Source organism: Pituophis catenifer, unplaced genomic scaffold, assembly GCF_029215685.1.
Source record: "Pituophis catenifer annectens isolate HBS135680 unplaced genomic scaffold, rPitCat1.0.hap2 SCAF_4, whole genome shotgun sequence".
Lineage (NCBI taxonomy): Eukaryota > Metazoa > Chordata > Lepidosauria > Squamata > Colubridae > Pituophis > Pituophis catenifer.
Genome location: NW_027256884.1, coordinates 77,525,396 through 77,538,968, shown reverse-complemented (window position 1 = coordinate 77,538,968; position 13,573 = coordinate 77,525,396). Strand labels below are relative to the sequence as shown.

At 36.8% G+C, this 13,573-nt stretch overlaps 1 protein-coding gene across 2 annotated transcripts; it reads right to left on the bottom strand.

Annotated features, from left to right (window-relative positions):
• Positions 1–253: 253 nt before the first annotated feature.
• Positions 254–13,561, bottom strand: SETD4 (SET domain containing 4). Of its 2 annotated transcripts, none has more exons than XM_070943525.1 (11): positions 13,537–13,561; positions 12,694–12,796; positions 11,942–12,037; positions 9,851–9,888; positions 7,082–7,170; positions 4,626–5,055; positions 3,476–3,650; positions 2,205–2,286; positions 1,539–1,619; positions 1,306–1,429; positions 254–559 (listed from the first exon to the last, which is right to left on the bottom strand). In XM_070943525.1, exons 2-11 carry the CDS (start codon positions 12,764–12,766, stop codon positions 425–427), a joined length of 1,323 nt encoding a protein of 440 aa, XP_070799626.1. In that variant the 5' UTR covers positions 12,767–12,796; positions 13,537–13,561; the 3' UTR covers positions 254–424. The 2 variants fall into 2 exon arrangements, with proteins under 2 accessions (XP_070799626.1, XP_070799627.1); XM_070943526.1 differs by lacking the exon at positions 13,537–13,561 and adding an exon at positions 13,342–13,420.
• Positions 13,562–13,573: the final 12 nt, after the last annotated feature.

Genomic DNA, 13,573 nt, shown 5'->3' with positions numbered 1-13,573 from the left:
GAATAGAATAGAATAGAATAGAATAGAATAGGTTTATTGGCCAAGTGTGATTGGACACACAAGGAATTTGTCTTGGTGCATATGCTGTCAGTGTACATAAAAGAAAAAGATATATTCATCAAGAATAAGGTACAACACTTAATGATAGTCATAGGGTACAAATAAGCAATCAAATCATGTTAGAAACAGTCAATATAAATTGTAAGGATACCAGCAACAAGGTTACAGTCATACAGTCATAAATGGGAGGAGATGGTAATAGGAATGCTGACAAGATGACAAAATGCAGTCTTAATTAAAGGATTTTAAAGATCTATGTATTCTTGGTTTGTTTATTTTTTCTGTTTATATTTTACAAAGTGTTCACGCTGAATATTAAATTGTTTTGTTGTTGCAGAAACTAGTACAATTTTGTTTTAGAAAATTAAATGGTTGTGGAGGGTAAATGCTGAAGAATCTCATATGAAAGCTGCAGGATTCTTAGATTTTCTGTATGTAATGCTTCCACCAAAGTCAGTTGATTCACAAGATGTTCATAATGATTTTTTAAATCTGAAACCTGGAAAGAGAAACAAAATTATACTTTAAAACTCTCTGATTATTAAAATACATTTACTCATAAATGTACATTTAATATTTAAAAAATATTTATATAATACAGTAATTGTTCAGAACACACAATAAGTATAGGATGGCAGATTCTACTTGATGTTAGAGAAAATTGTCCAATAGTATGTGCTGTTTGTTTGTAGAACTAATTTCCTAAAGAAGTTCTGGTATTACTTTTTCTAGATTCAAGTGAGGGCTGAAAGTTCTTTATCACATACATTTTTATTTGGATTACTATAATAGAAAAAGGTTGGACTCAATGGTTTTAAATAGTCATTTCCAACTTTATAGTTGCAGTTGCATGCTGGCTGGGATAATGAAAAAACCTTACACCTCTAGTTTTGGGTGACTCTGATCAATTTCAATTTATTTTATACTTCTAGGAAAATTGCTACAAAGTCTAACTTTGTTAATCTGCTATGTCTAATAATTTATCAAGTAATTCATCTATTCTATTTTTATTAGGAGTGCAGTAAACAAATATTTTTAATTGCTGCACAGTTGAAGAGTTCTTTCTTCTTGAATATTTATCAGAGCCAAACATCTTCTCTATAAATTCCTGACCTTTACTGGCTGGAGATAAGCTGATATATCATATGGCAGGACACTTTCAGCTTTAAAAGGAATCTCATTTTTTTTTTAATCTTAATAATTTAAAACATTCCACTCTCAAATTTTACATTGGAGGAGAAGTACCTTCTGAAGTACATGCCGAGTTTCTTCCATCAATGACGTACATATTTTTGTTGCAAAGGCCACACTCTTTTCTTCATTCTTCCTTGAAGCAACATCTCCAAGCACTACTTTTTTCCACAAAGTACTAGAAATATAAATTATGAATATATTCGTATGTATCAGATATTCATACAAAGCAAGAAAATAGCATTTCAGGTGATATTTTCTCAAAACAATCATTTTCAGCAACTTACAATTCATCTGCTTCAAGACATAACAATTTAAGAGCTGTAAGAAGTGTCCAAGATGGTCCATCCCAGCCAAACGTCAGATCACTAGAAAAAAACGTATTTTTAAAAAATCTAAATTCAATTTATTTCATACGGTGAGAGACAAAATACTGTCCTTCTCACTTCACCAACTGTCAATTTCAATACTCCATAGTACTTTTTTTAAAAAAAGAAACACAATATACTAAACATTCAGTTAGAGAGCTACTATCCAATTATGGCTGCAAATTAACTCTGAACTACATGAACTTTTAATATACATCTTCCTATAAAATTTCCATATGTTCCATCCCTAAATCAAAAAGTGGCAGTCCATATTTTATTATTGTGTTTATAGAAAAATATGTATATAAAATATTGACTAACTACAGGCAAAATCTGTGTCAGGAACAGGATTATAAAGTACACAAATTTCTTAAGACCCAAATCATGCATATTAGCACAACCTTCAACTAAGTTACATTGCAGGATGTGTTCCAGTATTAAGCAAGATTCCTGTATTTAGTCAGAGTCCATGCAGAAGCAACAAACATTGCACAAATTTTCATACTTCAAATCCACAAACAATACTGAGAAAGTTTAATGTGAAATCTTCCAAACTTATACTATAAAGATGTAAAGATGTCTTACTCTAACATCTTGTGCTCTCGTAAAATGGAAAGTTTCATAGATTTCTGTTTGTCTTCAGAATAAACATATTTAAGCAATGTATCTAAAGAAAGTTAAAATAAAATGTTTAAAGCAAATAAAAGCCACAATACTTTTGCAATGCTGACATTTTAAGCCTTCTGTACTAGTAGTAAACATAAATTTACTTTAAATATTGAAGAAATGAAAATATCCTATGGACATTTGTGTCCATATTCTTGTGGACACAAATCATAACCCATAGTCTAAGAACCAGTTTAAGAAATTTGTGAAGGTACCAGGGTGGATAAAAATCAATGATTTTTTTTAAAAAAATCAAAAAAATCAGATTTTTTTGATTTAAATTGGATTTTTTTGATTTAAATAGGATTTTTTTTATTTTTATCGAATATATTTTAATAAAAAACTTTTGGGGTAAAAATCTATCTTAAGATAGTTTTCTATTTAAGTTACATATTTTATTTTTTTTAATTTGATTTATATGCCGCCTTTCTCCGGAGACTCAGGGCAGCTTACAATGCGTTAAGCAATAGCCTTCATCCTTTTTGTATATTTATACAAAGTCAGCTTATTGCCCCCACACTGGGTCCTCAATTTACCTACCTTAGAAAGGATGGAAGGCTGAGTCAACCTTGAGCCTGGCGAGATTCGAACCTGCAGTAATTGCAGGCAGCTGGTCTTAATAACAGGGTGCTTTAGACCACTGTACTACCAAGGCTCCTTTAGTTTATTCAGCATGAAATGGAGCTTAGTTATGTAGCATGAGGCTGTATATTCTGCAACACTGGGACTATCGGTGAGTCAACAGTGAGTCAAAGGAGTAGCAGAGATGACAGTTGCTCTTTAAAAATTATGATTTAAATCGAGTTGATTTAAATCAAGCCTTTTTACTACTGATTTAAATCATGATTTAAATTGTGATTTAAATCAACTCGATTTAAATCAAATCCACCCTGGAAGGTACATAAGGATATCCCAGAAAAGGCTTGAACAAAAGCAATAATATCACCAAAAGGATTGTGGGCTACCCACTTTTTTTATTCCCCAGTATCTTATCCTAGCGCAGTGATGGCTAACCTTTTCCGTCCTGAGTGCCCAATGCATGCACTAACCCCCCAAACGTAATCCATGTCCCCCATGCATGGACAACAGAGACCCAATGATCACTGGCCAGTGGGAGGCATGCGCACATGCGCGGCAGAGCATTGTTCTAAGCTTGTCGCTATTTTGTATAGATCTAGCCATAGCCTTACCTGTACTAACATGCACACAGCTGTGTGGATTATCAGAAGCAACAAACCCATATTCTAAAAGTAGTCGCTGGTTGTCATGAGGGCCGTAAGAAATGTATACTTCTTTGTATTTCTGATAGCCCAGATGTGTTTTTATTTCATAACATTTTGTATTTTCATTAAACGAAGCTTTCACCTGAGTATGAGAAAAATGTAAGTTCAAGAGAAATACATCAATACATTCTCATTACTGAACACATGATTCTTGGATCAAACCCTACACTTCTAAAGGCACTGGGCCTGTTAGGCCCACAAAATAAATACAATGGGGGGAATTAAATGTATTTACTGATAAGGCTGGAAGGGATCATTCTATGTTAGTTATGTCAATTACACAATAGCTTGAAGCTTTCTTTCTCTTTCTATACTTGAACAAGAATGCTATATAGATAGTCCTTGACTTACAACCATTTTTTTAGTGTCTGAACTTACAACGGCACTGAGAAAAATGACTTATGACGGTTTTTCACACTGAAGAAACGTGATAAAAATTCAGGTGCTTGGCAACTGGCATGTATTTATGAAAGTTTCATTGTTCCGGGGTCATGTGATCACCATTTGTAACCATCCTAGCCAGCTTCTGACAGGCAAAGTCCATGCAGGAAACCAGATTCACTTAACAACAGCTGTGGTTTGCTTAGCAAATGTGGCAACAAAGGCTGTAAAATGGGAGCAACTCATTTGAAAACTAACTTGCTTAACAATGAAAATTTTGGGCTCAATTGTGATCATAAATCAAGAACTACCTGTAATCAGAGTTTTAACTGGAGTACCAATTAAGAAACTATCTGTATATTCTGATCTACAGTATACGTTTGATGTGGTTTTTTTTAAGTTTTAAGATTAAAGTGTGTGTGTGTGTGTGTGTGTGTGTGTGTGTGTTTCCATCGAGACACTTGGTCTACCCCAGCATGTGGGAGGGAGCATACTGCATCCCTTTTGCCTTTCAGCTCCAATCCAGGAGCCCTCAAGCAGTTGCATTCACGACAAACCATTTTATACCAAATTTATATTTACATACACATACACAAACACACACACATATGGCTTCCTTTTTTCTTCTTTCTTTCTATAATTAATAAAATTAATATCACCATTATTATCATCTTACCTGGGCCTTTGGATTGTGATTTAGCAGATCCAGAAACGGAGCTAGAGCATAAATATCTGGCTCTCTAGAAAAACAGTCTTTCTGTGAATGTTTCATAAACACTGTTCTTGTATTTATAGTGCACCAGGCCCACTGGAAGGCACTGAAGTTAAAAATAATCTCCACATTTTCAGGAAATAAAGGCTGCAAAGAAGAGAAGAATTGCTTTGAAGAAGCAAAAAGGTCCTGGATCAATGATCGTTGCTCGAGAGCCTTTCTTCTCAAGGGCTCAGGGAAAAGGTTCAGTGTTTCTTGCTCCAAATAAACAGGACAGGTATATGTTTTAGGTAAGAGATCCAGGTATGGTTTCCACACAGATTTCCTATGGAACCATTTCTCTGCTATTAAAAATGAACATAATGCTATCAAGGGAGAAATTGGAGGCCTCCATCTATTGAAAAGGCAAAGGAAAACATAGTAACTATTTTTTGATAATCACAGTTTTTAATCAAATTTCTGAGTTTTATCATCATACATGAAGTAAAATCAGAAAGCTCTCATCCACACAGTATGAAATTGAAAGAAGGAAGAACAGCTTGATAGATTAAATGAACAGAACATTGGGGCCAATGGTCTAATCCTACAGCACCCAACCAGAGATGCATGGAGTGCCATAAGCCATAAGCTTAACAGATCACCCCCCAACTGAAGTTCTTCAATAATTAAGTAGATTGTCTCATAGTGGAAGTAATGCATACCCTTTTAGACACTTAAGAGTCTTATTAAGGCTCTTTCAGGTTGAGCTCCATTCCTGGTGATTTAATGGACATAAGAGCAGAATTTTTTGAGCAATAGCATGGATATTGTTAGCATCCCCAGCTATCCCTATTTCAAAGCAGATAAAGTACCAACCTTACTTTTTACTTGAGCAAATGCTATAGTATTTAGATGGTAAGTCAATTAAACATTGCATCTTCAAGCCACTATTGACTCCTGGTAAATGTCTAGGCTAGTCCCTACAGTTTTCTTGTTCATAATGTTCAGAGATTTGCCACTGCCTGCTTTCTAGGGCTAAGAAAGAATAAATAGTTGCACAACTAGTTTCATGCCTAAAGTGGGACTAGACTCTCCTGGTTTATAACCTGATGTCCTAATCACTACACCAACCTCACCGTTTAAATATTTTTTTTCGGCCTTGAATTTCACACTATTTGCCTTCATTGGATGATTCTGCACTGTCTATTTTGACAGAAAAAGATAAAAATGTCCATATCCATTGTTGTCATACTTGTATCAATTTACCCACTTCTATCACATTCTGCTTATTCATCATTCTTCTAATCTAGAAAGCAATTAACACTGTGACCTTCTCTGCCATAAATGTTTAACCATTTCAGTATATTTTCCTGCATCTTTTTTAACTATACCAAGTAGAAGTTAGAGTAGTTCAATTTTCTTAGTGACAATTTTCATTCTACTTATTACATCATTTGACTTTCTTACATAAATACCATTTTAGTGCCATGAGACACTGCTCACTATTGATAACATTATCACAATGAATGCCTGAAGCATGGGAAAGATAGTCTCTGATGTTGCATACAAAGTGTTAGGCCCTAATTTTGAGGAAATGTGGGAATAGAATTCTGTGCAGGGTTTATTTCTATATATAGTACAAAGTACAACATGTAGTACAAACAGTTCCTGAACAACAGACACAAAGCTTACATACAACAATATTCACAGATGGGAACAGAGAGATCTCAGCCTCCCAGAACATTCTGCCTCTGACTTTAGAAGGTCATTCTTAAACAAAGGAAATACATGAACAGATTCTGATGTAAAATAGCTATGCTGTCATTCATCAAAAGACACAATTCTATCATTTGAGAAATGGAACTTTTATTTAATCACATGTACCAAGGCTTTTCATAGCAAAATATATGCTGATCAGCTCAAAAATGCAAACATGTCTCTTATCATCCAACAACTACTATGCAAATGCCTATTTTTAACAAAGACAGTTTGGATTGTCTATAATTTGCTTTTTCTGACTTCAGAGTTTAGAATTCCTCACTTGCAAGGGGATGGAATTTATGGGTGCATTATATCCATGCAAAGAGATTACTAAATCAAGATAATGCTTTATTATAATCACAATAAATATGGCAAGGATTTTATTTGTTTTGAAGAAACACATGCAACTTATCTGGAAGTTAAGTTTAGAACTTATCCTTCTAAATCAATCACTAAACTAATTCTGATTTCCCAAATATTCTCTAATTTTTTTAAATTATGAAGCTTAATTAATGGCATCAATTCTAACAGAAATGCACACTGTACATAATTCCCCAATCGCACAACTTTGTTCAAAGTAATGGAAATGTTCAGATTAGAAAGTATAAATTTAAATGATAAGAGCTATTGAAATGTCAGTGTGCAAATTTGAGGATTTTATTAAGTGGTGACCAACTTACTTTAAAATGTATTCTCTGAGGTAACTGTTAAGCACAGTATTGGAAGTAAGCAAACACTTTTCAGGCAAAGAAATAATCAGCTCTTCAGCCTATGAAATGTTAAAAAAACAGAATGAATATACTGAAAAAGTACTCAAATCATACTTTATTATGCACTAAAGTAAAAAAAAAAAAAGAATACCCTGGCTATAGCCAACCAAGGCCCTCTGCAATTAATTAATTGCCACTTTTAAAATAAACAGATTTTCAAAAGGTTGCACATCAATTACAGATGAGGCACAAATAAGGATCAGGTCATTTTATCTTTGATGATCCCTTGGAAACTCACTTTGGAAGCAATCCTAATCCCCACCAAAAACAGGCTAAGGAGATTTAAGACAGAAGAGTGCCATTCCTTGACAGAAGCTCCAACAGTGTAATAAGCTTGATAATCCTGTGATAAACTCTACAAGTGTGCATTTATTACTATAACTAACTCTCAAAAGTGAATTATGTACCCAGATTGTACTGCTAATCTAGCATTACATTCAGAAACATGAATTTTGCAATGAGAATAAAGTGCTTCACAAGCACACCTTCTGTTCTTGTAATTAAGTTGATGGACACAGCAAGGTATGACTCCGGATGACGTGGACAGGATTTTGGGGAGACTTAATGCGACCACGTTTACTGGACCCGTGTCCCTCCTGGTTAGTACTGGCTTCCCGGGAGGTCTCACGAGGCTGGCTCAGGGAATTATTAACGCTTCGTTGAGTGAGGGTCACTTCCCCGCTACCTTGAAAGAGGCGGTGGTGAGGCCTCTCCTCAAGAAGCCCTCCCTGGATCCGGCAGTATTGGCTAACTATCGTCCTGTCTCCAACCTTCGCTTTGTGGCGAAGGTTGTTGAGAGTGTGGTCGCACGACAGTTCCCACAATTCCTGGAGGAAACGTCCTATCTAGACCCGTTCCAGTCGGGTTTCAGGCCTGGGCACAGCACGGAAACGGCATTGGTCACGTTGGTTAATGATCTCTGGAGGGCTCGGGACTGGGGTTGCTCCTCTGTTCTGGTCCTATTAGATCTCTCAGCGGCTTTTGATACCATCGACCATGGTATCATGCTGCACCGGTTGGAAGAGTTGGGGATGGGGGGCACCGTGCTACGGTGGTTCTCCTCCTTTCTCTCAGACCGGTCACAGTTCGTGTTGGCAGGGGGGCAGAGGTCGACCTCGAGGCCTCTCATCTGTGGAGTGCCGCAAGGGTCGGTTCTCTCGCCCCTTCTGTTCAACATCTATGTGAAGCCGCTGGGCGAGATCATCCGTGGCTTTGGGGTGAGATACCACCAGTACGCTGATGACACCCAGCTGTACATCTCCACCCCAGGCCACCCCAACGATGCCCTTGAAGTGATGGCCCAGTGCCTGGAGGCTGTACGGATCTGGATGGGGAGGAACAAGCTCAAGCTCAACCCTTCCAAGACTGAGTGGCTGTGGTTCCTGGCATCCCGATATAATCAGCTGACTCCATCGCTGACTATCGGGGGCGAGTCTTTCGCCCCCGTGGAGAGGGCGCGCAATCTGGGAGTCCTCCTGGATACGCAGCTGTCTTTGGAGGAACATCTGACGGCTGTTGCCAGGGGGACCTTTTGTCAGGTTCGCCTGATTCGCCAGTTGCGCCCCTTTCTTGATCGGGATTCCGTGTGCACAGTCACTCATGCCCTCGTCACCTCTCGCCTGGACTACTGCAACGCTCTCTACAGGGGGGTCCCCTTGAGGAGCACCCGGAGGCTCCAACTGGTCCAGAATGCGGCCGCGCGGGTAATTACGGGAGCTGCATGACGCTCCCGCATAACACCGCTCCTGCGCGAGCTGCACTGGCTCCCAGTGGTCTTCCGGGTGCGCTTCAAGGTGTTGGTTACCACCTTTAAAGCGCTCCATGGCATAGGACCTAGTTATCTCCGAGACCGCCTTCTCCCACCGACGACCTCCCATCGACCTGTGTGCTCCCACAGAGAGGTTCTCCTCGGGGTGCCATCAGCCAAGCAATGCAGGCTGGTGACCCCCAGAATCAGCTGCCCCCAGAGATAAGGAGAATCCAAGACCTCCGTGCCTTCCACCGTGCCCTTAAAACTTTCCTTTTCCAACAAGCCAGGCTGGCCTAACAAATCCTTTTAAATGATTTTAAATTTGTATGTTTTTTAAATTTCTGGCCAAATTGAGATATTTCCTTGTAATCTGTTCTTAATGTTTATATTATGTGTTTTTATCTGGCTGTACACCGCCCTGAGTTCCCAGGAAGAAGGGCGGTATATAAATTTGAAGTAAAATAAATAAATAAATAAATAAAAAGGTATTGGTACAATGAAGTTCAGTTTACAACAGCACTGGGGATATTTTAAAAACTGCTGGGTCTACTTAAAACACTAAAACGAAATTCCATAATATTAAACAAAAGCTATCTTTAACCTGATGTTGTCCAAATATGTTGGATTAAGGAATCTTCATCCTATCATCTGTCAATCACAGGAAATCCCAAACCAACCTGGCTTTGGAAAGGTAACTACAATCACTAAATCCAGCCCTCCCATAGGCTCTGGAGTCCCCGCTCATAAACCCTTCATCAAAACCTAGATACTAGCCTAATCCACTAGTATTGGTTAAATATAATTTATAAATCCAGCATAAAGTCACAAGGAAAATCTAAATAATACGCATTACATGAAAAGACAGGATAATATAATTCCTCATTATGGTTCATAGTTTCATCTGTTTATTCATAGGAATACTCACAAACCTGAAGCGTTTTTGTGGTCATCAATCCCCTTCCTGTTTCTAGAAGACATAGGAGGGAGAGGAAGATGCAATTAGGTATACTATATTGGTTTCTTAGACAGTTATAAGACTACTTAACATGAAAAATATAGAGTAATGAATATAGAAATTATTTAAGTCAAAACTTTTTTTAAATTTTGCAACCCCTTTTGGAAGCTTGAGAGGAAGTACTGTTCTAGTCCCACCAGCAATACAATTATGTTGTCAATTTACGATCTTCATCATGGTATATATAATTATTTTCAATCTAACTCAACAAAATTCAGCATGAATACAAATCCAAGGGCAGAAATCAAGTATGGGACCTGATCTTAAGCATTTTTTTGTATAGATTCAAGGATTGAGAAGATTATGTAAATTCACAAATGAGAACTTTACAGCTGCAAGCTAAGAATTTTGGTGTCAGCTTTGGAAGCCATATTAACACCGGAAGTTTCCACGCTGCCACCTTCTTGTGCTTGGGAAATTAGGAAATTAGGGAAATTAGGAGGGGGGATTTAGTAGAGGGAATGTAGTTAGACATAATAGCATTCTTCTTTTCGGTCAAGGTCACGGTGTTCCTGCATCTGGAGGAGTGGTTGAACTTGAAGCTCAAGTTGGGCCGGATGGTGATTGGACCATGTGATGGACTGATGGGTGCAGGGGCTAGATTTGGGGTTTTGATTTACTGAGGGAAAACCTGGAACTCACAGATTCGGGTTTTCCCAGATGTACCAGTATACTTACTCTAAAAAATGGAAGTTTGAGAAAATGCTTGTCTGAGCGTTTTTAACTGGAGTTGGGATTTTCTGGAACTCTGACATTTCATTTTAAATAGGCTACTTATTGCTGGGACAAAATTGCTCCCCCGAGAAATTTTCTAGGAAAAGGAAACTGAGATAAGAACTGGCCTGTCTGCATTAAAGCAACATCCTTACAGAGCCAAGAGAAAACTGCTTTTGTGAATGATTAATCCCTTTCACCTTCCTTGCTTTTAATAGGGAAAAAAATGAACTAAATCCAGGGATTTTTATTCTTTTGTCTAAAAGTCACTGTTCTTCAGAGACTGCAGGAGTTAAAACAAGAACTTGCTACTTTGTTCAGCACTGGAAATGATACTGCTGTTTCTGCTAAGATCCCTAATGAATGTGAAGTGCATTCTGAATTAGCTGGCAATCCTAATAATGATATGAATTCCTGCTCACATATCTCCTCTGATCAATCTCTCCTTTACCAGCCAATCTGCCTGGAGTGCACATCCACTCAAATGAGTCTCTCCACTCTTATTGAACAATACTCTCTTAAGTTTCCTAATGAAGATTATGTGGAACCAAGTGCACAAATCAAGAACATTCAACCTGATACCTTTGTCCCCCCACAAGATGATGTAAAACTTTGCAAAACAAACATACATTAACATCCCATCCAGGTCAGAAGAAAGATGGGTCTTTAGGGGGTATTAATATCCCATTATTGCACATTGAAAATGTGTCCATCTTATAAGGTGTGTTCACATTATAAGGGGCCTGGTAGCTCAGCAGACTAAAAGCATTGTGATTAACACCAGCTGTCTGCAATTACTGTAAGTTCGAATCTCACCAGGCTCAAGGTTGACTCAGCCTTCCATCCTTCCTAAGGTAGGTTAAATGAGGACCCAGTTTGTGGGGGTAATAAGCTGACTTTGTATAAATATACAAAAGTATGAAGGCTATTGCTTAACGCATTGTAAGCCGCCCTGAGTCTCCGGAGAAGGGCGGCATATAAATCAAATTTAAAAAAAATAAAAAAATTTTTTTAAAAAAAATAGTAATAGTAGTCTCTAACCCAACTAATTCAGTTACATTTTTGTGATAAATATCTATTTTCTACTTAAATAACTATATTAACTCTATTCCTTATAACTCAGGAATCCTAGAGTGGAAGAAAAAAGTAATGATTTGAAACTAAAGAAACCATTACTTATTAATATCACTTGTTAATAAGTGTATGTGGTTTCACATTGGGATAAAAAGTTGTCACATTTTTTGCAAACTTTCACTAGTCAAAACTTCTAGAAAAGTTATTAGAACATTACCTGAAAACACTGCTGGATTTAAATTATTATTCTTGTAGCCTTTTTCTTTCAACCACTTCTTAAGAAGTATATATTCAGTTTTATAACTCAAATTTACTAAATAGGAAAGAAAATAATCACGTATCATATAAAGTATCTATGTTGATTCACAATATTATTTCACAACAATATACTGCTTCATACAAATCACACTACAAAACAAAAATGATGAAAACAAGGCCAAAACTGAGGGGTTTTTGTTAAAAAATACATTTTGTATTAATATATCACTGATCTAAGAGTACCATATAAAGTTACAAACTATAAAATTAACTATGCTAAAGGCAATCCAACATCAATGCAACAAAACAAATATCTAATAGAAATGGGATATGATTTAAGGATAAATAAAATTAAAATCATTTAAATTTTATAGGAGCAATCCTGTAGAAATCATTAATAGAAAACCAAAATATGTGTGTTTGTATGTTAATAAGAGCCAGTTTGGATGAATGGTTAAGGTGCTGGCTTAGAAACTTAGCTTAAGCTTAGAAACCAAGAAACTCTGAATTCTAGTCCTGCCTTAGACATGAAAGCCAGCTGGATGACTCTGGGCTAGTTATGCTCTCTTAGCCCAGCCCAACTCATAGGTTTGTTGTGGGAAAAATAGGAAGACGAAGAATGTTCACTGCCTTATATTAAAGGCAGGAAAAAAATCAAATACATACACAGATGTATACATACATAAGTAAATAAAATGTTAATCATTTTACCACCACTTGAAGAAAAAGCTATAGATTGTTTTCTGTGTCTCTTTCGGTAAGTTCGACCTCTGCCTTTCTTCATTTTAAAATTATTTGAAAATTTGTACAGAAACTGAAAATAGAAAAGCAAACTGAGTTCAATTATTTCAATTATTTCAATTGCAGAAATATGTCATGCCCCATTTTTACAAATATGTCAATAAGAAATTTGCATTTGGTATATTCATATGTGTATACCATATTTAACATTTGAAAAATCAAAAATGCAAAAGAATAAGAACCAAAATATATCCAACATATTTCGACAGCCACAAAATGTCAGCCAGGCATATGATTGCTGGTGAGGATATGTTTCTAGGGAACAGCATCAGAAGTGCTCTAAATCTTCAATATGTCTGTGGATCCTCAATCTGTTTAACCACTGAAGGAAGCATTTTGCCAGTTTTGGCTTAAGTTTGCTGTAAAATAGGGTAAAACCTATGGTACTGCAAGTATCTTCTAAACAATTCCTGGAATCATTTAGTCACATCTGCCAAGAGCTGCATAGCTTTTTATACTATTAAATGTTATTTATGGAATGAGCTTAAACAGCAGGAATTATCGAAAATATAAATCTTCACTTAAATTAAACTATATTAAGATTCACGTTTGGCTAACCACAATTCTAAATGGGCTCAAAGAGGCTTTTCACTCAGTAAATCTATGGAGCATTATAATCTCGTCAGGAATAAAACCATCCAAAAATGGGTGGAAAGAATTATTGAGTATAAGAATTAGGAACGGGCTGCAAGATACTATTTCCTCGCTTCCTTCAAGCCTCCTTCAGCCAATTCGCCCTTCCATATTCCCAACCTGCAGGCACGTTTTTCCTTTCCAACTTCAGCTACGC

Coding starts and splice junctions, on each gene's coding strand:
- SETD4 (XM_070943525.1), bottom strand. CDS start 12,766: ATGAAGAAAGGCAGAGGTCGAACTTACCGAAAGAGACACAGAAAACAA. Junction 12,038..12,693: donor AGCTTTTTCTTCAAGTGGTG/GTAAAATGATTA, acceptor TTTCCTATTTAG/TAAATTTGAGTTATAAAACT. Junction 1,430..1,538: donor TGTCTTGAAGCAGATGAATT/GTAAGTTGCTGA, acceptor TTATATTTCTAG/TACTTTGTGGAAAAAAGTAG.